Below are 24574 nucleotides of genomic sequence, written 5' to 3'. Positions count from 1 at the left end.
AGACATAGGGCAGTGGGGCTGGCCATGCAGCCAGTCATGTAGCCATGCAACTGCAAGGATCCCTATCAGCACTCTACAGTTGTAACTCCAGCATCTGCATCCCTAAATCCTGTCCTTCCAGCATGACACAGCCACAGGAAAATCAGAAAATTGAACTATAACAGGTAAGGGGAAACAAGGTGTGATGCTGACCACAATATGCTACTGCTTTGGTATTGTCACCCATATCAGCTAATACTGAGGACTGCTTTCCTATATAATAGAATAGTCTGCTTTTGCATCTGCTTTTGAAATTACACATAACGAGGTCTAATAAGTCTCTGCTTACCTGAAAGACATCAACAATCTGTCAGAATATGCAAAACATGCTACAGAATGTTTCTCCTTTGAGTAAATATGCTTGGGTTTAAACATGCCTGCAGCATCCAGAAACACTTCTGCAGACCTCTGTTTTGCTCTCCAGTTCACCCCAATCTTTATTAAGTATAGCCATTAGACAGTCAGCTCTCAAAGTATACAATTCCACTTGACAACTGCACACTGAGATACCAGTTTTAGCAATTTCAAAGACTATTTGAAAGGAAAAGTGGTAAAAAATGTTGATTGAGCAGTCCTTTCTAGAGCAGTGGTAAGCAGAAACGTGAATTGCTTCCTATCCTGAACAATAAAACATCTGTGCAGGATAAAATTGACTCATCAATGCTGAACCAACATTGTATTTTGTAGTATGTTTTCTAGTGATGGGAGACATTCATGCAAAAAATAGAGAACTAGCTCACTTGGGAAGGAAAAGAAACCAAATTTTCTAAATCCTAGATACTTCTGTATATCTAGATTGTGAATACTCCATTTGGTATTTTGTATAAATCAAGTAGTTGTATTTAACATGTTTTTGCTTTGGCAGTCTGTAGCAGATTCTGTAGCCTCAAATACTAGAACCTAAACAAAAATGCTTTTCCACTGGGGAAAATAAGCCTGTGATAGTGACTCTGCTGTTTGCATTTCTTATGTTTTGTTACTTTAGGCTCATTTTTTTATGGCAGTTGGGTTCAAAGAGCAGTAACCTTCCATAGTCGAGCAGTGTATCTCCTATTCATGCTAGGATAAATCCCATGACTGAATCCTTATAACCTTTTTCAGTTCTTCAAAAGTGAATGGCATCTAGGGACTCTTCATTTAGGAACAGCCTTGTAGCATGTGACTCAAAAAAAACAACAGAAACTTACTATAAAGATTGTCCATGAGATTACTAACAAATATGCTAGGAAATGCTCATCTACTCACTTTTCTGTCATATTTTGTTCATCAAGTGGTAAGAATGATAGATAGATTCAATTCTGGATCAATTATATCCTGGATTGCAAAGCAAAACAAACAAAACCAATTTGCCATTTGCTGCTTTGGTGGGAGAGGAGGAAGGAGATTTTAGTATATCCTGAAAAGGGTTAAAGGAGTCTTTCTTTCTGTGCTGACATCTCCAGTACAAATCAAGAGAGGGAGATAGAGCAGGGAGAAGTGTTACACATATAGTGCTCAAATTTGATTCCTCACCCTTTGTGACCTGTGCTTGCCAGAGAAGTTCTTGTCTTCTGTGCCTATCTGCATGCTGTTTTCACATGCGTGACTCTTGTAATGATCTGTGAATTTAAAAAGTCGTCCATATCTTCTTGCTTATCTCTCATTCAAAGATAGATCATGGTAGTCTTTGAACATGGTCAGTGTTTGCAAGTATAGCATGATCCTGAATTAATTCTGGATCACCGAGGTGAAGTTGCACACCGATATCTGTAGAACATTCTGTTCTTTTAAGGACACTTTGGTGTCTGACCATAACAGCTTGTTAATGATGGATTTGCAACCTTAACATTGCATTTGTCTGTTTGTTTAGTGGATTCCAACCAGCTGATAAGGGAACTGAGTAACTGCCACGTCTCCCCAAATGATGTTTTAAAATGTGGCTCTTTGATAAGAATATGAATGATTTGGGAAGAAACACTTCTTGATGTCTTCTGATGGTCTTTTTTTCTAGCCTGCTTCAAAACAAAGTCTTAGCATTTTAGAAAGAAAACTAAATTCTGGAAAATGGAAGGAGAGCAATGTCTTTGCATGATAGCAAAGGTCAGGTGTCAGGAAGTGGCAGTCCTGTTCCTTGCCTTCCTGAGCCTGGGCAAGTACCAAGCCTTTCCCTTTTGCACTGCAGTACTTTTTGTTTTCCTCAGGACCCCTTACCTAGCTCCAACAAGGGTTTATTTAAAAAGCTATGCAAGCCAACACTGTTTCTTTCCCTTCAATCCATCTGGCACTACATCTAATCGCAAAGCTACAGCCTGGGCCTGCTTCCAAATGAGAGCTATACTCCCTAGACGAAGCAGTCCCTCATTCAGCTGCCCTTTTATTCCTTTTTGATGAAAATATGAATCTCTGAGAAATCAGCTGGTGATCCTCACTGCCCTCCCATGCTTGCTGGGTGAGTGTGGTTGTGTTTCACCCCCTTAGGAGTCCCTTCATGCTTTGTGGGCTCTGAGCACTGCCTACAGCAGGAACATCGTGGTAGCAGAGGTACAAGAGGTGGCTGGGGTAGCGGAGGAGGAGGAGGGCTGGTTTGCAGGGAGTAGGACACATTTATTGTTTACAGAAGCAGATCACAGTCCATCTACACTTAGAGGAAAGCAGGTACCTCACCCTCCAAAAATATGCAAATTGACTGGTGTCCAACTTGTGGGGAGAGACTGGAGGGGACTGATTCATGCCTTGGCTGCATAACCACAGAGTTGGGGGCTGAGGTTTTGGATCTTTTGCTTGAGGCAAAGAATAGCAGAAAGGTAGATGTGCTTTCAAAAATAGTCCAGATTTGTGGCTAGGGATCAGAACTCTTGGAGGCTTATCCACATTTTTCAGACTCTCTGGTGGTTTCTGTCTGTTGGGTTTATGAACTAAATACCCTTTTCTTAAAAAAACGCAAAAAATAGTGCATGTGGGAGAAAGATACATGCTTTGTAGGAAAAAATGTAGTGCACATGTAGACATAAGTATTGGCTTAGATTAGACTGAAGCATGGAACAGGTACAGAATGGCAGTGAACAGGGACTGTTTATTTCCTGAGTGTTTCTTTCTTTTAAACAATTATTTTACAGTCAAAAGAGCGCTGAATCATACTGGAGCATGGCAAAAATGTGCAGCAGCTTGCTCAGCACTGAAATGAAGAGTGCTGTTGTTGAAGCACCGAGCAGATCTAGCAGAAGGTCATTTAGGTAGGGCGTAGCATTACAACGGGCAGCACCAGGCTAGAACAGCTTTTTGTTTGAGCATGTCTCCAGAGACCTGCAGCACCGTATACAGCATGAGTGCAGCCCAAGGGACACATGCTTTTACTGAAGGGAACTGCAAATGTAGGTACAGCAGGAAACAACGATTCTTCAGAAACCTTTTCGCCTATTTTTAAATAAAAACAGCTTGGCATAAATTCCTTCCTTTAAAAATGCTTCCTCATGGATGAATTTTGCAAAAGTTATGTTTGAGAAATCCACACCTGTTGGCAAAGGAATAGCAATTTGTTGTTCTGCTGAGCTGTACTCAGGCACATTTGGAGACTTTACTAGTTGACTAGGCTACTAGGGATGAGTGCGTGGAGGTAAAACCTACCACTCTTGGGTTCATACTCATTCCAGACAGACAAGATATGTCATTCTCTTCAGTGCACTGAAAATTTGCCTCCAACAGGCAAAAAAAAAGTTTGCAACGCTACATTTGATTTCATCGAACTTGATAGGATGTGTGCCTGTGGGAACAAATGATGACCAAAGTCCTTGTGCACATACATCCATTGACCAGTTATTTTCAGTTTCCTCAGATGTTTGATTTTAATCTCATAGAGAAAGAAGAAAGTGATAGGGGGATGACACAGTGCAGTAATCTGGGGAGCTGCAGCCACACTGTCATATGAGCTTGAGGTGGATCTGACACTGTGATCAGAAAGCTGTGGAGGGCTACATAGTGCTGGGCTTGGAAACTGGAGTGCATCCTCCTGTCATTTTGCCTGTTGGCAGAGGGGAGGGGAAAGGTCACATTAAAAAGACAGTTTGAAGAATATGGGTGTTTAAGTGTGAATTGCCATCAGTCAGCTGTAGTATGACTACTAGTTGATGAACTGGGATTTGACTGTACCCTGTAAATAAAGCTTTTTCCCAGGTACTTGAGACTGAAAAGAACAACCTTAATATTGATGCTGTGTGGAAGAACAGCATTACTTAATGAAGAAAGTCTTGTGATGACTCAGCTCACTTACTTGTTTTATGCTGTACTCCCTTGTAAACACAGTCCTAAATAAATGACCGTTATTTCATTTATCTTCTCTTCTCGTAGCTGTTGGACACAGCTGATAGAAATAACACAATCATACTTTAAGCAGCAAAGTAAGATTCTCTGTAGAAACCTTTCCCCCACACTTGGCAGTTTGACTGAATTAATCAACACATATGCAGTTCAGGAGTCCTGTGAATTTGAATGAACTTGCTCCCAGATGGCTCCTGAGAAGACGATCCCAAAGCTACTTTCAGCACCGATTTGATTTGCTGCTGTTTTGTGTAATGTGCAGTTATAGCTAATTTTCCTATCTCCACTACATGTGGTAGGAAGCAGTCTTGTGGTAAGGCAGTGCTCTGATATGGCTGAGGTTCCAGCACAGACACACTCTGATATTATACAGTCTCTCCAATTACATCGGATGGGGAGATGCCACTGCCCTGAGCACTGGCAACCATAGTTTTCTTTTCTTGTCCATCCGTGTGAAGTGGACATGAATTCGGTGTGAAGAGGAAGGACCGTGTTTGCACCTCCTCTGCTGGTGAGCTCAACCTGTGCTGCTGCTTACTTGCAGGCGCTGCTAACGTATCTGGGGGGAAGAACGCGTTGGCAACAGTGGAGTCAGCCATCATCCATCACCCTGCCGGTGCCTCATCGATGCAAGTAAGCCTGCATGGTATGAAACGCAACGTGTCAGATCTGCGGCTGCAGCTGCATCAGATGAAGCAACTACAGGTACGCTTACCTGAGAAATGGTAGGAAATTGGGTTGTCGGGAAACGCTCTCCCTCATCCTCCCTCCCTCCCTCCCTCTCCCTCTCCCTCTCCCTCTCCCTCTCCCTCTCCCTCTCCCTCTCCCTCTCCCTCTCCCTCTCCCTCTCCCCCTCCCCCTCCCCCTCCCTCTCCCTCTCTTCCTCTCACCTTTTGTACGTGATTCTAAGTAGCAGAGTTATATAGAAAAGGAGAGACACAATTATCACACATACAAAAGCATATGCTGCTCTAGCACATACCACTTGCATAGTCCTAGAGATACAAGAATTAGCTCAATTTAACTAGTGCTGCTCAGATATGGAGAAATAACTTAATTTCTAGCTTAGTTGAATGGCTCTAGACATTAAAGCAGTATTTATGTTACAGTAATATCAAGTCTGTGATTAGTTTGGACCCTGCTATGCTATATGCTGTATAAACATGTTGGAAGAGCCATGTTCCTGCTCCATACTGTTTATAGTTGAGACAGTTTTTAAGTTCCTGAATAAACAACTTTGATGTAAGGAAACTGAAATGCAGCTGAGGATCAGTAGATATGCATTAAGCCAGCATTTGAGGCCTGTATTTATAGAATCCAGAAGAATAGCCAGCTTGAGCAGCAAGTGGAAAGGATGATTTCAAAAGTTACTGCAAAGGTTTGATGCACCCAACGTACATTCACACTTTACCAGCACCTTCTTAACACACATCAACACCTCAGAAGCTGCAAGAAACAATAAGAACAATGAAGAGTTAACCAAAATGTTCTGTTGACATACACAGTCAGGTTACCAATGTAAATATATGCTGCTCATCTCAGGCACCCTGAAAGTAAGCATATGCAGCTGTAAAAGTCTTCAGCCCTTCAATTAATTGGAAACTGAAAAGCACTGTGTATTGCCTCAGAAGGTGTAAGAAGAGGTAAAACAATTTCTTGTAAGACAAAGTGGGCAGCAGGGAAAACTTCAGTACTCTGCCAGTCCTCCTTATCTGGAAAGAGACATTGCATGTTTGGTATTGTAGGGCTGCAGCTACTGCTGTTAGTGCCAGGGAGGTTTTGAATACGAGAACAGCACTGTGTCAGACTCCTTTGATTTGCTGATTAATTTTAGAGTAGAATAAAGACAATATGAATCAGGATTTAGACCACATTTTGCCTTCACTTCCTTAACTAAAGGGAATTGAATTATGAACCAGCAACAGGGCAAGGGAGCAGAAAGTAAACATCAGAGTAAAGAAAATGCGGTGGAGACTGAAGGTGCTGTGACAAGGTCCTGTGCTCAGCTTGCTGGTAACAAAGAGATGATAGAATGTGTTTGGAGCAAACAGTTGTGTCAAGCAGGTGACCTCTGCATGTGATACAGCACCCATGCTTTTACTTTTCAGTAAAACTGACTGCCTTAGGGTCTCTGCCCTGGCATGTTATGTATAAGAGGGTATTCCTGCACGTTTGTGCTGCGAGCCGCTGCAGCCCTTCTGTCCTTCTGTAACCCCATGTGCCAAATGCAGCTCTTGGCAAACTCCTGTGATCTGGCCACCAGCTGTGCTTAGTATGTGGCCTTGCAAATTGGAATGGAGGTTGCAAGTGCAGCGCTGGAGGCAGTGAATGTATCTTTCTCGCAGGGCCTGCTTGCCAAGGAGGTAGCATTTCCCCAGCTGCAGCTTGTCTCCACAGCCCTGCCTGGGGCAGGATCCTTGCTTTTGATCAGATACAGCATTAGGTGAAGAAACTTGTACCATCTGCACAAATCGTTGCTGCCAAGGAAGTCTTGATAAGGAAAAAAGAGGAGCTATCCAGAGTGGGCTCATTAAATCTGGCTAACTTCCCTTATTTCAGAAATGATAGCAAATACATGATAGCACTGTGCCAGTATGACATGGGCAGATTTGTGAGAGTTGGATGGAAGAACCTGTAGCTTAAGGGAAACTTGGGCGTTATATATATACCCAAGTATGAGAGTGCATTTAATGTCATGACTTTCCTGAAAGGGTGGAAATATTTTGAAAAAGAGTTCACAGCTTATAAGGCAGGAAGTGGTAGTAGTGTTAATAAGTACTGTTTTAAGCTAAAGAATGTAGAAATATCACACTTCTGATGGTAAAAAAATGTGCTCCATTTTTTGTAAAATAATTCTAAGTAACAGGGAAATGTATTTTTCTGTTTTTCCAGGTTGCGTGCATAGTATGTGTGACAGTACTTCATATTGTTCAGTTTCTCTGTTTCTCCTGGATCGTCAGTCAGTTTGTTCCTTTTTGTGTGAATTTTTCTTATGGTGACAGACTAAAAGAAACACTTCCAGAGAACTGAAAAAGATGATTGCACAGGCACAGAACTTGGCAGGATAACCAAGTAACAAGAACAGGACATAAAACTATATTTAATATTGTCTGTGGTTCAATTTTGAATTGATGATATCACTGTAAATTCTTACTCATTTGTTTTATAGAACCAGAGAAACACATGATGGAAAAGACCCATTCATTCATGTAGGCTTTGTCTGTTCTGGCAAAATCCTCTTTTTAAAATGTATCCAGCAGGAATCCATCCAGATGAATTGATTCACACACCAGTTAAATGTATATGTTAGCAGATGCAACCAAAAGGCCGGTCTGTTTTACTCCGTGGTTGGATTTTAACCAGAGATTCTTGAAATAAAGACATTTGCATCACGGATGTTGTAAGAGGTTAGATACCCTTCTTGCCAGCCCTCTCCCAACTTCCTTAAAAGCTCAGATTTTCAGAGATGTTGAAGGAAGCCTAGTTTCATGGTACCGTGGAGTTCTCCTCATTACCAGAGATAGGCAATAACTCAGCCTGTGTTCTGTATGTTTTTGTTGTTGGTCAGACTGGAGCACGTGATGAGTACAGTGGGGTAGTTCACTCTGCACTCCCATAGTGACAGGTTTGAAAAGAAACCTTATACCACGTGTTCATGGTGTATTATCATTAGCTGATTTGTACATTGAAACTTTTTCCTGTTCCTGCCTTTCTTTAACCGAACACGTTTTCAGGGGAAGCAGTTAGATCTGATTAAGGTTCAGCTTTAGATATGTGTATGCATGCAAGCTTTTCCCTCGGTAAATTTATTACTTGCAGGAAAATGAGTGCCGCCGAAAGGATAGAAAATGCAATAATAATACTGTCATAAATGGTACATGATACTCAAATAGTCTCACAAGTGTAACTTTGAATTAGAAATTCAATTATGTTCTGAACTGCGTTATAGAATTGGTGAGACAAGATTTAATCTACGTATGGTAACAAACATTAGGAATTAGGTAATTAGATTCTGCAGAGATCCTGAGCTGCAGGCAGGCAATCCCTGGTGGTGGGTTTGTGCAGTGGCGTACGGGGAACTTGGTGGCCCAGAAGCCTCTCCCATCATGGCCTGGGATGCTCCTGCTGGACAGGACGTGCTTGTCTCCTAGTGAGGAGCAGGGTTACGAACTAATAGCTGGTTTTCCAGTTACCTGTATCACAAATAATAATTGGTTTAAAGTGAACTCGACTGGTTATCAGGTTGTTTTCAAAGTGGGTGCCAGAGGCAGCGCTGGGGTACTTGTGAGAGAACAGTGATAGATAATGGCTGGAGCAGCTGCTGGAGAAGAGGGACAACGTAGGGGTCTGGGGAGACTGGTGATGATGGGTGTTAGAGACAGGGGTAATGAACGTAGGAGAAGTTGCTAGAGTTCTAAAAAGCATATTATTATTATTTTATTTTCTGCTTGCACTTATAAGCCACATTAATTAGCAAGAGATTTTTGTTTGGTGGTGAGAGGTGAGAGGAAAACCTGCATTGCATTTCCTTACCTTGACTTGCATTTGACTTTGAAACTTGAACACTGTTTTAACAAAGGTGTGAGTATCTAGAATTATTTATTTGTCTTGTTTTCAAGCAAATGTGAATTACAAAAGGTTGTGCTCTCCTGAATCAGAATAACTCTGGCAGATCCATAAAATGTCTTCCGCTTGAGGTGATGGAGTAACTGGCAGAGGTGGTCTGAGGGACGCAAGGCGTGTACACTTAGGGAGTCTCAGATCTGATACCTGCTGGCAGCAGAAAGATAGGAATCAAGTTTAGTTCCAGAGTGTGGAGGGAAATATGCTGTAGTGGCCCAAGACTGCCTCCTCTCCTCACACAGCTCTTCCCCTCTGCTCCTGCTCACTTTGCCTTATGTTGTCCTCTGGCTGGTGACTCTGCCCTGCTTAACCCCTTGGTTACTGGTTCCCCTTGGTTCCTTCTTTTTCTCCCTGCACCCATCTGTACCTCTCCCTCCTCACCTTTTGTCCCTGTTCTCCAAATAAGAAGAAACCTAGTTTTGCCACAACTAGCTAGGTGTTGGGTGAATTTTCATAGAAATGGCAAAAACTCTTTGATACCAAGATGAGTCATTCCCAAACTTCAAGAGCTCACTCCAAGGACTGAGGTTAGGGAGTCCTAAACATAGTAGCTTTTTGAAATATTTATGAGTTATATTTTTATTCCCTAATCTTGTTATCAGAAATGGATGAACCTTTAAAGCTGAAATTTTCTAATGCTGGTCAAGCACCTTAGCTGTAGATGTCACTATAATAAACATATACTCTCATAATAAACCAGCGTGTTTGCCGTTGTACACAGACGCACACAAAAGCACACAAACCCCATTTTGGCATGCTGGGAGTCACACAGCTGAGGAACATAGAGGACTGAAATTCTGGACACCCGAGGCTTAAGGCATGCTGGCCCTTCTTCCTGACCTCAGATAAGTCATTTCACCTTTTCCAAGTCACTTCCCTTTTTCAAATTTCCCTGCTCGTTAAAGAGCTGTGAATAAAATATATGACTGAAGTGGTACATGCTCATTCCCTCATTTATTCATTCATTTATGTTTTCCTTCTTGCCACAATGAAAGAGACATGTGTCTCAGCTGTGCTGGTCTCACTGTCAGAGATTTTAATTTATCAAATCCAAACATTAATCCCATAGTGGGGAAAAATACACATATGCACTGTCTTCAGAAGAATCCAGTCTGGTATAAAGCAGCTGACAATGTTTATAAATCTGTGCTGTTTCAAATGTTTTCCAGCTTCATTTTTTTCCCTCACTGCTTACACTTATGTTGAGCTGAGTTTTGAGCTAACACCTCCTGCTTGTCACAGCCCAGACCCCCCTGAACACTTTCAGTGAAGTGTTACCCTCCCTCTCATCACAGCTGTGTCACTGGAGAGTTGTGTCATTGGCAGAGTCAGGCACAATTTCTGAACAGTCAGGAGGAGAAAATTGAGTTTGTTCCTCTAATTCCTGTACTGATTGGGTAAGAACAACCTGGCAAAGGCTTTTGCTTTTTTTTCTCTGATTCCCAGAAATTCTCTTAAATCAACTTCAAAAGAAGTCTTGTTGCCTTACGCTGTCTTGTATGTAAGCCATTTTTGTGATTCTTCCTATTAGGCAGTGTTTTTACTTCTTATGTTGAAAGCAGTTTGGCTGTTAAGCCTGGATGTTTAGAAGACAGCTGAAGGTTTGATTGCTAGTTCTAAAAATGGAACTGAGTTTCCCAAGGTGTTTTAAAAAATCTTACGGTATGAGATTGCTGCTAGGCTGACAGAGTTGTGTTCTTTTTGCTTATATCCTGAAGTTGTGACTAGATGGAGCCCCACTGATCACTTTATGTGAACTTGTTTTCTTACCTGAATTTTGTTCTGCAAACTTAATATCGGTAAAAAAATTAACACTTCAGATATGAGGCTAGGAATGCACAAATAGTAGATCTCTTGAGAAAGAAGGTGTGAATCTTACATGTCCGGTTTCCAGAAAATTACCATATTTTAAAAGGTGGTTTGGATGGGTGAGGAAGGTGTTTTATATCACAGATGAGCATGTCTGTCACCAAAACACACTGGATGGCACAGTCCTTCCTCTGCCCTTGAAAGACTGAAATATTCCATTCTGAGAGTAATGGTATGTTCCAGCTCTGACATTAATATGTGCAATTATCCACTAGGCATGTATGGGCAATACAGTGTATAAAAATAAGAGAGATGCGCAAAGTGGAAGTCAGGCTTTGGGCATTGTCATGAGGCGTGATTAATACTTGATTCATGGTGGACTGAGCATTATACAGGGGCCACAATCTCTGCAGAAGTTATGCACTGAAAGTGATGTATTGAACCCAACATCTTTTGTTCATCAGCTGACAACAGGAAGTTAGGTATACACATTAGAAGTTAAACAAATGTGGGCTTTTCTCACCTCCAACACTTTCTCATGGAATAATGTCTATAGGTAAAGTTAAAGAGGGAAAGGAGAAGGTAAAAAGTCTCTCTAGCTGTGGGGCTGTTTATCCCAACTTATTTCTGAGCTCTGCAATGTATTCTGTTGCCAGGGATGTCAGTCAAGCGGGAAAAATTGAAGTTGATTTCTTTTGTGCAACAGCTGCAGAACCAGGAGATGCTGAGGGCAATGGTGAAGAAAGCAGAGCTGGAAATCAATGGCAAAATGATTGAAACAGTGAAGAGGCTTGAAGATCCTGTGCAGCGACAGCGCAACCTGGTGGAACAAGAAAGGCAGAAATACCTCAACGAGGAAGAGAGGATTGTAAAGAAATTATGGTGGGTTGAGAAACTCTTAGAATTTGTTGCTTTTGACTGGCCTTTTTTTTTTTTTTTTTTTTTTTTTTATTCCATAGGGTGTTAGTTTTCACCACTGTCTTCAGTGAAACAGAACCTGTGCATGCTCTTGTAGCTATGTTTCCTTGTACTGATATTGGCTGTAAAACTGTGTCTGTGTTCTAAAAAGCATTGGCCCCTGACTGGGAGTCCTTTGTAGTGCAGCCTGCTGGACATGTCCTACCAGTATGAAGAGTTTCAGCCACTTCAGAAGTGTGCTGTAAGGAAACAGATGACTGTAAGACACATGACCACGTCCTTCTTCTGAAAGACTCCATCTACCCTAGCTTTCCTCTTCAGATTTACACATTATATTTTAGGGAAGGAGAGAGGAATTTTATTAAGAACAAATGGATTCAAAAGACGGTAATGAGATTAGTTTTCACAGAATATTTGAAGTTGGAAGGGACCTCTGGAGGTTGTCTGGTTCAACCTCCCTGCTCAGGGCCACCTACATCTGGTTGCCCAAGACCATGTCCAGACAGCTTTTGAGTATCTCCAAGGAGGGAGACTCTGCAGCCTCTCTGGGCAACCTGTGCCAGTGCTCTGTCACTCACATAGTGAAGAAGTGTTGTGTGATGTTTAGATAGAAACTCAAGTGCTTCAGCTGGTGCCCATTGCCTCTTGTCCTGTCACTGGTCACCGCTGAAAAGAGCCTAGCTCTACCTTCTTTGCACCCTCCTTTCAGGTATTTGTACACATTGAAAAAATCCCCCTTGAGCTTTCTTTTTTGTAGGCTGTACAGTCCCAGCTCTCTCAGCCTTCTCTCACAGGAAAGACTCTCCAGTCCCTTCATCATCTTTGTGGTCCTTTGTTGTACTCTCTCCAGTATGTCCATGTTTGTCGTGTACAAGGGACACAGAACTGGACACGGTACTTGAGGTGCAGCCTTACCGATGCTGAGTAGAGGGTAAGAATCACCTCTCTTGCTGGTAATACTTTGTCTGATAAAGCCCAGGATACCATTAGCCTTCTCTGCAACAAGGGCACGTTGCTGGCTCATGTTCAACTTAGTGTTCACTAAGACACCCAGGTCCTTTGTCTGCTAGGCTGCTTACCTGCTGGGTGGCCCCCAGCATGTCCTGGTGCCTGGGGCTGTTCCTCACCAGGTGCAGGACTTTGCACTTCTCCGTGTTAAAATTCATGAGGTTCCCATCTGCCCATTTCTTGACCCTGTCCACGTCCCTCTGGATAGCAGCACGACCCTCTGGCACATCAGCCATTCCTCACAGTTTTGTGTCATCTGCAAACTTGCTGAGGGTACACTGTGCCCCATCATCCAGCTCATAAATGGAGATGTTAAACAGGACTGGACGCTTTATTGACAACTGGGGTATGCCACTATTTTCTGGCATCCAACTAGACTTTGCACCACTGATAACCACCCTCGGAGCTTTAAGTATGAAAGCCAGATTTCATTATTAAGTGCTTCAGCTATTGCATGGTAGAGGCGGGGGAATCTCATAAATAAGGTATTGAAGTTTAATTGCAATCAGCAGTGCCAGTATCCCTCCAAGACTTACTTACTGGGATTCCATACACTAAACTGCAGTTAAAAAGTGCCTTGTGTGTGTGTGTCTGTGGGTGTGTAAAGACTTTTTGTAAGACTTTTTTTTCCCAAAACTTTGGCCTACCGTGACTGGTGGGATCCAGTTGTTTGTTTTATTCCATATTTGGAGTCGGTAGGAGACAAAATGAGCTGAAATCAACAAACAGTTTTACTAGTTCTAATGCTCACATAAGTAGGATGCTATATAATTAATTATTTCTTATTCCTGCATTTAGTTCACACCTGAAGAATTGCCCCATAACGCAGAGAAGCTTTATAGTCAGCTTTTCGTTGAAAATTAGGAGAAAAGAACCACAGGAGTACAGTTATTGACAGCCGAGGAAAGTAAATCTTTCCTGTTGATCAATGTGTTGTCATTTGAATAAGATTTGTAATAAACACGGTGCATCTGTAAAGACAGGGCAGAATGTTTCTGATGTATATGCTTTCTGTGAAGAAAAGTTGAGTGTGCAGTAATAGTCCATGCTGGTGTCTATAATCTGCTCAGCTGGTTTGTAGTGTTAACATTGTGTTCTAGTCTCCAGTAATTACTCTCCTGTTCATCACTTTATCCATGTGTATCTCATTGCTTAGTTTCTAGATTGTTTGCTCTCTGTGGAAAGAACCATTTGTGTGATAGTTGTTTATAGCATTGCCTCGTAAAAAGGATACTGAGTGAGGTCAAGTGCAATGGTGTTGGTTGTTACAGCTGTTCATTTAGGATACCACTCTGATTGCAATAGGGTTCTGTTTTATCAGTGTTTACAGAGTTTCTGCTGCTTCTGTGCTCAGCTCAGTTATCAAAGGGCAGTGTCCTCATAAAGCAAGTGTCTGTTATCCTCTGCCAATTTACTTTGCAGCTAAGAAACATTGAATGGGAAAGTATTGTTCATTTGCTAATTTTACAGGAAACTGTCTTAAATCATTCATAAGTTATAAATGTTAGTTCAACCTTTTTAGAGGTATGTTAGAAACAAGTATTAAATGATAAAATTATTTTTCTTCGGTTGTGTCCAATGAGAGTTCTTTGTCATGTGTTTACATGCTTGCAGGATCAGAGCCTGAAAGAAAAAGCACATCTGATGGCAATGCCTTAAGTTCAACAGCTGATGACTGTTAAAAATGAAGAGCATATATCACAAAATTACACACTGAATGTCACTGACAGTATTCAGGAAAAGATTAATGTTCTATATAGGTGCTTTCAGTTAAGCTAATCTCCCTGCAGATATATAAACAAATGGAAAGCAACAGGGGGGGGAATTTTTTTTTTTTAGTCTTTCAACTGTTGCCCTCTTAACCTTTTCTGCATCATAGGACTAAATCAGTAGACTGGGTTCATGCAAGACGGAGTTTAAGGACTTTTGCAATACTTACAAAAGTGTATTTAGCGTTCTGTAGTATGAACTTCAGCTCCATCTAAAGAAATAAAAGGAAAGATCTTTCACTCTCTTTAAATCTCAGCTTTAAAAGCCCTGGTTTTTGCAATTCTGAAACTTATAATTGGGAAATTAAAATAAATAAATAAATAAATAAATTGCCGGTTTCGTGCTGTAAACATCAGAGCTGTCAATGCACACTTCAGAGCAAGCTTTCTGTTCTGCAGCTATTCATGATGATGCCTACAGAAATGTGTCCATGTGTGTCAGTTGCAGCAGGATTACAGGGTTATCTAAAGAAAACCAAGGAACCCTGTTAAAGTGTTCATACATATGTGTAACAGTGAAACATACACTCAGAATTAACTAATTAGGTATTTTTCTATCCAGTCTTTTCAGCCAGCATTAGAAATATCATATATTATACTTCCTGGGTTGCAGATACTAGCCTTAAAATCTACCAGACCAAGGGCAAATTGTGACAATATGACATATTGAGTAATCAAGTATTTATATAATGAGGAACATTTTATAGTTATTAGTAGTTTATTATGTTGTAGATTATTATAAGCACTTTAATAGAAGTGTTTTTTTTAAAGCGGAGTATTTAAATTACAGTCATCTTTGAACTGCCTCATAGGTTCTCTAGTAACTTATAATTTATATTATTGTTAAAAAAAAATCAGACATTTTTGTAAGAATAGCTGTGCTCAGATAGCCACTAGTACCACATACTTGGGAAGAAATACAAGAAACTGGCAACACGCTCAGAGTGTATCTCCTTGTTTTCAGTGACTTGTACCTCAGGGGGCTTTCAAGTCAGAGATGGCATCTCATATCCAAAAGCTCTACATGGATTGTTTACCTTTCATGAACTTGAGCATTTTTTAAATTTATCTAATTTTTGCTGTTTACAGCTTTCAGATTCAAGGAATTCTATAGAGTAACAAATCTCTTTTTTAAGTTTTTTTTTTTTTTTTTAATCTCCCATCTGTCAAAACCCCCAAACTCCTGAATTATGCAAAGCAGAATATTCACCAACTCCATGCTAGTCATGATGTTACGAACTCTCCCCACCCCCTTACCTTGATCATGTCTTTTCCAGCCTGAAAAGTGCTGGTTTGCACAGTTACTTCTCATGTAGAAGCTATTCTATACATTTCCTCATCCTGTTATCTTTTTCTGTGCCCTTTCTAACTCTAGAGTACATCTGTGAGATGGGGATGGGGAGAGAGGAGAGCCCTGCACAGGCTGTACCTGATGTGGGCATGCCATGATTTCATGCAGTGGCATGGTGATGGTCCTCCTGTCCTCATGTTCCACCTGAGCTTTCCATTCCAAACCCAACATCGCACTTATGAGGACTGATTAGCAGTTCAAAGTTCACGATTATGTATAAAAACTTTGGGAGGTAGTTGGGTTTAGTTTGATATTATTATTTTTTTTTGGGTGGTGATAGTGGTTTGTTTGTTTGTTCCTCATCTCATGAGAATTACTTTATATTTATTAGGATTTACTTCAATGTTTGGTTTTCTTCCTGGTCAATTAGATTCAGAAGGTCCATCTGCAGCCGTCTGCAGTCAGCTTTCATTTTCATTCCCCTGAATAATTTAATATTCTTTGGAGATTTTTTGACTATACTGTTCATCCTCTTTTCTAAATCATTTATGATAAGTTGAAAAGCACCAGCCCTATCACAGATCCCTATGGAACCCACCAGCAAACTCCATTCATTGAATAAGCTGTTCATTGATCCCTTCTCTTTACTTCCATTACTTTATCCATGAGAGAATTTTCCCTCTTGTCCTGCGGCAACTTTTCTTTCTTAAGAGCTTTTACTTAGATATCTAGCTGAAAACCTTTTGGGCTGTAGTTTTTCCACATACTTTTGCTGTTTCCTTCAAAGCACCATCTGGATTTGAGAGACTTTCTCTTTACACAAGTCACATTAACACAATATATTTATCCCTGGGTCCGCTGTTTCTTTATTGTTTATTCTTTGTTATGGTATCTATCAATTACACTGGTCTGGATGTCGGTCTCACCAGAGTACAGATCCTTGGATGGCCCCACCTCCTTTTTAAAAAGTTATTTTTATCATCTGTGACACTTTCCACTACTCTGGTGCCAAAGCAATTTTAATCAAGAAGTTAGATGCTTAGCACTAATAGTTCAACTGTTTCATCCTTGAGTTGCTGTTGAACTCCAGGGCAAATACCATCTGGTCTGGGTGACTTGTTGCCGTTCTTTTTGTCAGTTTGTTTTGTAACCTGCTCTACTGATACTGCAATCTGAGACAGATCCTCTGATTATTTTTTTTATTTTTATTTTTTGCCTAAAGAAAGATCTCAGCATAAAAGTTTGTCTTAGCTTCTCTCTGTAAAACATAGTTGCAGGAAAATCATTTATCTTGTATTAGCCTTCTGAGACTGCTTTAAGGTGACTGTCTTGTTAATTGGGTTTGCTCAAACAAATCTATAAAGCCAAGTTGTTTTCCCAGTTACATAAAAGAAACACTGGAGACTGCTTCATCTGTTTAAATCTTTGGCTCCTGAGGGCTGAAGTTTCTTTTCTCTTGTAGCTAGCAACTTGAGGCAGCGTAATATGGTATCCCCTGAGCAATTTCAGGATCAGTTGTCTTGTTTGATAGCATCACTGTATGGAACTAAAGGTTTTTGTGGTGATCCTTTCCATTTTTGCTCAGAGAACAAAACAGAAAGAAAGACGTTGTCTTCTAGCTGGAAGTCTTTCCTTTATCCCTTTATTTCCCTCAGTTTATAAGCCTACCAAAACATCCTAGTATTGTTCTTGGTTCATTTCTCTTTCCACCTGTGAACAAACTTAACCTTCTCCCCTTGCCTTTTTCATTGCCTGGTGGATGCAAACATCTGAGAAGCTGCTTTTCCACTTGTAATCCACAAAAGGGGGGAGAGGGGCTCAGCCTATGAATCCCAAAGTAGCGCTTCCTCATCCTGAGCACTGCTGTCAGGGTGTAAAGGATGGGGAGGATACATGACTGCAGGGCATCGTTCTGGAGGACAGGAGTCTTTGCACTGCAGTGAATGATGGAGAGCTCTCTCTTTTCCCAGCTCCTTCCCAGTTTATATCTGCACCCTTCTTTATAGCAGAGGCAGACACGGGGACAGCGGATGCCTGTGTTATTGCAGCCTCTTCCACTGGAAAGGCGACTAACGTTGCCTTGCTGCCATCGTGTGGTCCCTTAAATTGTTTCCTGAAAGTACACTTGTGCTAGTGGAAATGGTTATGCTGTATTTCTCAAGGCAGAGTCTTTGGGAGAAGTGGTCTTAAAATGGGAGGAGCATCACTTAACCCCATTTATGTTTGTGATCTGTTCAGAAGCAACTCATGATTCTTAATTCAGAATTGTTTGACAGGTTCTCAGGTTCCTAGGCTTTGGATTGAAATGAATTCTGTGCTGCATGCATTTAGTGTTCAGATCCTGATACTATTTCTGTTTCACTGTGCATCAGAAGTACTACTGTATTGTCATTTATTGTTCCGTGTGCCTGTGTTTCCCCTTTAAGTGACCTAAATGCAGAGTGGTGCTGCAATGGCTTTTTTCCTGTTACTGACCACCTACTCCTCTCTTTTCCTCTTCATATCGCCTATCCATTGAGACGGATCTAGGAAGTGGCCTGAATGAAAAAGATAATTTTCTGCTGGATTTGCATGGCTGTGCTGGCACAAAAGAAATGTGTGGAAATGCAGGACCCGTGCTTGGTGTGGAAGGCAGTCTTACCCTACCCCTTTCCAGGCAATCAGCCCATACCTTTGTTCCCTTACAGCAGCTGCAAAACTTCTACCTGAGTGGACACGAGAAATGAGGCCCCAAATTAGGTTAAAATGGCACCTGACTGTCAGCTCAGAGCTTGCTTTGCATTGTTTTCTAACATGCAATTAAACTGCTTTCAGAATATTTCTGTTAGTGAATTTGGTATCTTAATTGAGGCAGATTTCTTTTAGAACATATTTTCAAGAGATGGTTCTTCTGAGGTATTCGCATAGGTATTTGCTCTGTTTTTGTCTAGCTGTGCATAATGCACTGCTGGTAGTTTTATAGAGATTCTTTGAGAGATTTTTTTCTGGGTGGAAATTCCAACTAAAACAACCTGGTCTCAACCTTATAAGGAAAAAAAATGTGTCCCTCAAAAAAAAATAATGTGTGTAAATGATTGTGAAAATTTATGTGAAGCAAGGAAGTACTGGAAAAGGTATCAAGAAAGATGCTGAGGAAGCACCAGGTGAAGCCTGAGGAAGCATGGGACAGCACTCGTTGGAAACCAGCCTCTGTGATTCATTTGTTAATCCAAACGCTGACCAAGAGCTGCATACAATGCACACTTGTTGTTTCATTCTGGCTATTTGTGGAAACAGGACGCTGTATCCTGTCTACAACGGATGGGCAGACAAACAGTCCTGCATCAAGGGGCCGTGAGTGCCAGTTTTTTGGGCTGTCACTTCACTGTTGTGCATTCTTTTGCATGTTATTAGCAGTGAGAAAATATAAGGTGCAAACCTGCACTGGATGTTCTGGTATAACATCTATGTACCCTTCTGCTAGGATTCGCATTCCCAGAGGGCTGGCTGCTGGATGTGTTTCACCACACCATCTGCCCGTTGTAGCACAGCTGCTCTGCACATTTGCAGCATCAGAGAAATCAATGACTGGGGCTGGTTACGAGCCTGGTCCTGTACTGCGGGCATGAGTGTGCAGCAGCCTCATGTCCCCTCCTGCTACCCTGCTGGTTTTTTTCATCCTGTGGTATCAGATTTAAAGATGCCACAGCTGAGGTTTCTGATTTAGTCCCTTCATTTACATATATTTTATTGTAATGCAAAAGTCCTATTTACATTTCACGTTCACTTTTTGTTTTGCCAGTGAGCTGGAGGGATTTGTTGAGGACCTGAAGAGAGACTCCACTGCCTCCAACAAGACAGTGACACTGAAAGATGTTGAAGACGGAGCCTTTCTTTTGAGGCAAGTGGGAGAAGCTGTTGCCACCCTTAAAGGTATGTAAATCCTTTTTCCTTTCAGTTATTCTCTTTTGACCACAGTGGCTGAAAACAATTTTGCCTTTGATCTAAAGGCATAAACTTTCACTTCCAATATATTTCAAGTCAGGATTAAAGGGCTTGTTGCATGGCCTCTGAAAAGAGGTTGACAGTCAACTGTTTAACATTCACCCTGTCATCTGTTTTTCCCCATGGCTTTTATGATTTCCTCTTGAGCCTCATAGTTGTTGTCTTTGCAGGAGAGTTCCCGACATTGCAGAATAAAATGCGTGCGATCCTCCGCATTGAGGTAGAAGCTGTGAGGTTCCTAAAGGAAGAGCCACACAAGCTAGACAGCTTATTGAAACGTGTGCGCAGCATGACAGATATCCTTACAATGCTCAGGAGGTGAATTTTTTTTTCTTCAAGCTAACGAATTTCCTCAAGCATTTTGGGTTTGTGTTCTCCCCCTCTCCCCAAGGAATGTAGGGATATGTAACTTGTTTGCAGTAATTTATAGATTCTTTCTAGAGCCTTCTGAAGGAAAATCAGATTATCCTTTCCTGTGCTTTGTGCAGTGGTTCTCTTCTGACCAACAGTCTCAGTTGTCCAGAGCTTATGATTGAAAGTAGCTTCCTCTGAACTGAACACTTCCAAATTTGGGAGGTACCTTGACGAGAAAGCTTACAGAGTGTCACCAGTCCCGTATGTGAGTTAATTAGCTGTAGGCATTTACAGCAATCTAAGTTAATAGAAATATTCTCTGACACTGAAATGTGCATCCCCAAAAATCTAACAGTAAGAAATAACAGGAAAAGGTTTGAAGTGGATAAAGAACCTTCTGTAAGAAGTAAATATTTTTCAATATGATTGGGTATCCATTCAAATTCTTTATTCAGTTTTTATGCAAGATAAGTTAGAGAAAGTTGAAATATTAGATAAAATGTGTGTCCACTAAGTGCCAGTGTTTAGCTATGTTTGTCAGAATATATCAGCAGCAGACAACTGCTGAATTATATGAGGCAATAGATATTGGATTTAATCCCTACTTAAAACTCAATGAATTAGGCCAAACTGTCAATGGTCATGGTCTAAATTTTAGTTCCATTACGAGCAAATCTAAGTCATAAGTGTGTTGATGTTACCATTGTTCCAAGGAATGTAGGGTTGACACTGTTCCCATATATTCTGGAGCATATATAAAATGAATTTGCCAATACTGGCAGAGGGACAAAATGGTTTATGTAACAGGCCTTCTCAGAGCCATCAATTATTTTTCCAGGTAGACAAACATCCATATCCTTTCGTATTAGCTTCCTTTTCTTAAAAATGACTACAGTTATTTCCTGCCTTATCCTGTTTGGGAAATAAACAATGAGCCGAAGTTTTACCAAAAGTTTTTTGTTGTTGTTGTTGTTGTTTTTTCCCAGCCAAATTACCTGGAAAGTGTCATAAACTCTGTTTTAGTATTGGAAAAACTGATGATATTTGATGGATAGCCAAGCTTTGAGGCTCAGCAATTTCACAGCCAGTTCTTAGAAATGGTTGACTCTGCATCCCTACCTCATTCTACCCCAAACTTGACAGATAAGGCCTTCCTGAAGTACTGCTTAAATGCTTTGTTTCGGCAGTTTGTTAAACTGCTACTTCAGATTCTGTGTAGCTACTGTTTTCTGTGCTAATAGTCTAGGAATTATTTGTTTATCTACATTTTGTGTTAAAAAAAAAGAAGTCAACTGATTTCCATTCTTCCTCTAAAATCAAACCACTGTAACTCATGGTTTGGTAAAAGGAAAGTGCCAATACATTCATGAAGGTTTGTAAACATTTTAAAAGGCAAAAACATCCCACTATGAGTTGCCTCTTTAAAAAACATGAGCCCCTGACTCTTAGAGAAAACTAAAATCACAGAACTGACAGCATTAGGAAGAGAAAACATCATTCTAATGTTTTTGATACAGTTGGTATTTTGTAGCTTTTCCCTTGCAAAAGCTTGTTGTTAAATATTGCTCATGACCCACCTGGATCCTAACCATGTGCCATGCTGTTGTGTTCAATTTGGCTGGGCAGACATGTTACAGAAGGACTGCTGAGGGGTGTGGATTCCTCCCAAGCTGTGCAATACTCCACTATGGAAAAGGCCACTGCAACTGAAGCTCTGAAAAACCAGGAGGAGCCCAAGCATACCCAGGGACACGCACAGCAAAACCTCATAGCAGTCACCTCAGAGTCCCAGGTATCTTCAGTCAAGTCAGAAGTCGTCCCCTTCTCAACAATGACGGTCCATCATGTGCAGAGCTCTCCTGTTGTCATCCATCAGTCTCAGCATTCATCAGCCTTGGTCAACCATGCCCAGGGCTCACCTGCTGCACCCAGCCACAGTGAAGGCCTGCCAGTGAGCGGCCACTTCTCGGCCACCCCACCGCCCCCCCCCCAGGAACCAGCAATAGGATCCCAGCACACACAAGGCATGCCATCACCACAGGTCAATGGCAACACCATGCAAAGTCTTTTCATTGAGGAAATTCACAGTGCAAGTACCAGAAACAGAGCTGTATCAATTGAGGTACGGTGTATTCTACTCACCCAGTTGTTGTCTTTTTGGGTCTGAGCTCCCAGTCTCGCTCCTGAGACTGAAGGTGGGATTTTCAAATGCATTATGAGGATTTATATGCTTAACCTCGAACTACACCATGCACTTCTGAAGATACCCTCTGATTTTCAATGCAACAATATAATAGCATGTAACCAAAATGAATAGCTGTTTTTGTAATAAACTTTATTTAAAAAAAAATAAAGAAATTACCTATTTTTGAACAATAACATATGATTCTTTGGCAACACTTGCATTGATGAATTTCATTCATTCTTTAAATCTGCATGTTCCTTATTATGGAGAGGTAAAGATGAAAGAGTGTGAAGTTTCAGTGGTTTCACACAGAGGTACTGAGCAAACCCACAGCTGAACCCTCATGTCTTATTACAGACATGCACTTTAATCACCATGTGATACAGTAAACCAGCGACCCAGATTTAATTTTTTCCTTTGTTCTTTTAGTGAGCAGTGGCCACTGTCAGTTTGTCTTGTGTTTGTGCCACATCTAGCACAATGGAAGTCAGAACTATTGTTCAATTACAGTTCAATTATCTTCCCTCTAGTTGCTGACTAGAATCTATCCATGGTGACCTATGATGTTTACACATGCATTTTTTAAAAAGTGATCACAACAGAAATCAGAGAGGTAAACTGATCCTTTACTGTTTTTGTCTAGAAAGCAGAAAAGAAATGGGAAGAGAAGAGACAAAACCTGGATCACTATAATGGAAAGGAATTTGAAAAACTCTTGGAAGAGGCCCAGGCCAACATAATGAAATCAATTCCCAACTTGGAGATGCCTCCCCAGCCAGCAGTCCTCCCTAAAGGGGATACAGTGGAAAAACCTGAAGTCTCAGGTGAGGTTTGCTAGAGCAAATGGTGCTAAGAAGTTGCATATCTGGAAAAGATAATTTATTTTTCCACTTTCTAAAATGTTTTCAACTTAAAGATTTCTGTGATCTTGATCATACCTGTGAGTAGTCCCTGAGGAATAATGCAGGTGCAGCTGTAAGAATAAAGGATTGTATCACAAAAGCAGTGATTTTGCAGATGCCAGTGTGGGTTACCAGCTGAACACAAATCTCCCCATACTGCAAATGAGTGAGTTTGTCCTATAGAGATGAAGGATCCTCATAAGCAGGAGAGTAAGCATACACCTTGGTTTTGACAGAGATGAGAGTTTCTGTATGCTATGCTATATCTAGTATACTGTGCTCAGTTTTGCACTTAAAAGTTTAGCATTACGGAGGGCTGTGGAAAGAACCACAACGACTTTGAGCACAAATGATCTTACCGTCAGAAACTTAAGAAGCACTTTTTATTAGACGATTCTTATCAAAAGAAAAAAAAAAAAAGAAAAAAGAAAAAAGACGATATTAGACGATTCTTATCAAAAGAAAATCAAGACATTCCTGAGGTTTCTGAGGGTAAGGAGGCCTTTTAACTGTGCACAAGTTCTGACACGTTCCAGAAGCTGAAGCTGGAAAAAGCCAGATTAAAAATTAGGTGTCAAATTTTAACATTCAGAGTAACTAATCACTGAAGCTAATTTAATTATCAACATATTGGATTCTTTGCCACTTCAAATCTTTAAGTAATAATGCGTCTTTCCCAAAACTTCTATCTGAGCAGCCTTTCAGAAAGAAATGTAAGACTTGCTTGAAAAAATCCTTAAACCTCTGTTATGTGGGAAGTCAGACTGCTTGATCTTAGTGGTCCTTGCTATCTTAAACTATAAATGCAACCAGTGTTTTGGATGAATCCCTCAGAGGTCTGAAAAAGACCCATGATGCTACATAACTGAGTTGTCTTGGAGAAGTGGATAGATATGTAAGAATAAATGAAAGTGACTTTTGCAGTAAGGATTCGGTCTGCCCACAGCTATGGTATAGATACACCGAGTTTCAAGTTTAACTGTGACTTAACTGTGAGTCTGACTGTGACCACCTAGCAAAAAAAGCTATCATCATAATGAATTGATTGAACAGGAGTATCTACAGGACACATGAATCTGCTCAGCAGTTGGTGAGGTCTTGCATAGAAATCCCCAGACTCAATGTTTTGACTTCAAGGAAAACTGAACAAATAGGAAGGAGTCAAGATTACAGTGATGATGATGACCAGAGCTCTGGAAACGTGGCCTGTGGGGGACAAAATAGAAAGAATTGGTTTTGCGTAGCATCAGGAAGAGAAGGCTGAGGAAGAACAAAGCAATCTCTAAATACATAAAAAATCTGTTTAAAAAAGAAAAGACCAACTTGCTTTGTGTGGATAGGACAGAAGTAGAAGTTGGCAATTGCAATCGGGAAGATCCAGGTTAGGGATTAGGAAAAG

At 40.9% G+C, this 24574-nt stretch overlaps 1 protein-coding gene across 12 annotated transcripts in view; it reads left to right on the top strand.

The window, feature by feature from the left end:
- The window catches only part of KIAA1217 (KIAA1217 ortholog), an 81976-nt gene that overhangs the window by 39997 nt on the left and 17405 nt on the right, over nt 1-24574 (top strand). For 11 of the 12 annotated variants that reach the window (XM_040546236.1, XM_040546242.1, XM_040546240.1 and 8 more), the window contains 6 exons: nt 4877-5037; nt 11471-11646; nt 19532-19662; nt 19905-20052; nt 21715-22210; nt 22917-23097. In XM_040546236.1, coding sequence (XP_040402170.1) covers nt 4877-5037; nt 11471-11646; nt 19532-19662; nt 19905-20052; nt 21715-22210; nt 22917-23097 — 1293 coding nt within the window. The remainder of the gene's footprint in view (nt 1-4876; nt 5038-11470; nt 11647-19531; nt 19663-19904; nt 20053-21714; nt 22211-22916; nt 23098-24574) is intronic. The other variant, XM_040546243.1, reaches the window with a different exon arrangement.

This window comes from Cygnus olor, chromosome 2 (assembly GCF_009769625.2).
Source record: "Cygnus olor isolate bCygOlo1 chromosome 2, bCygOlo1.pri.v2, whole genome shotgun sequence".
NCBI lineage: Eukaryota > Metazoa > Chordata > Aves > Anseriformes > Anatidae > Cygnus > Cygnus olor.
This window is presented reverse-complemented; position numbering and strand designations above follow the sequence as displayed.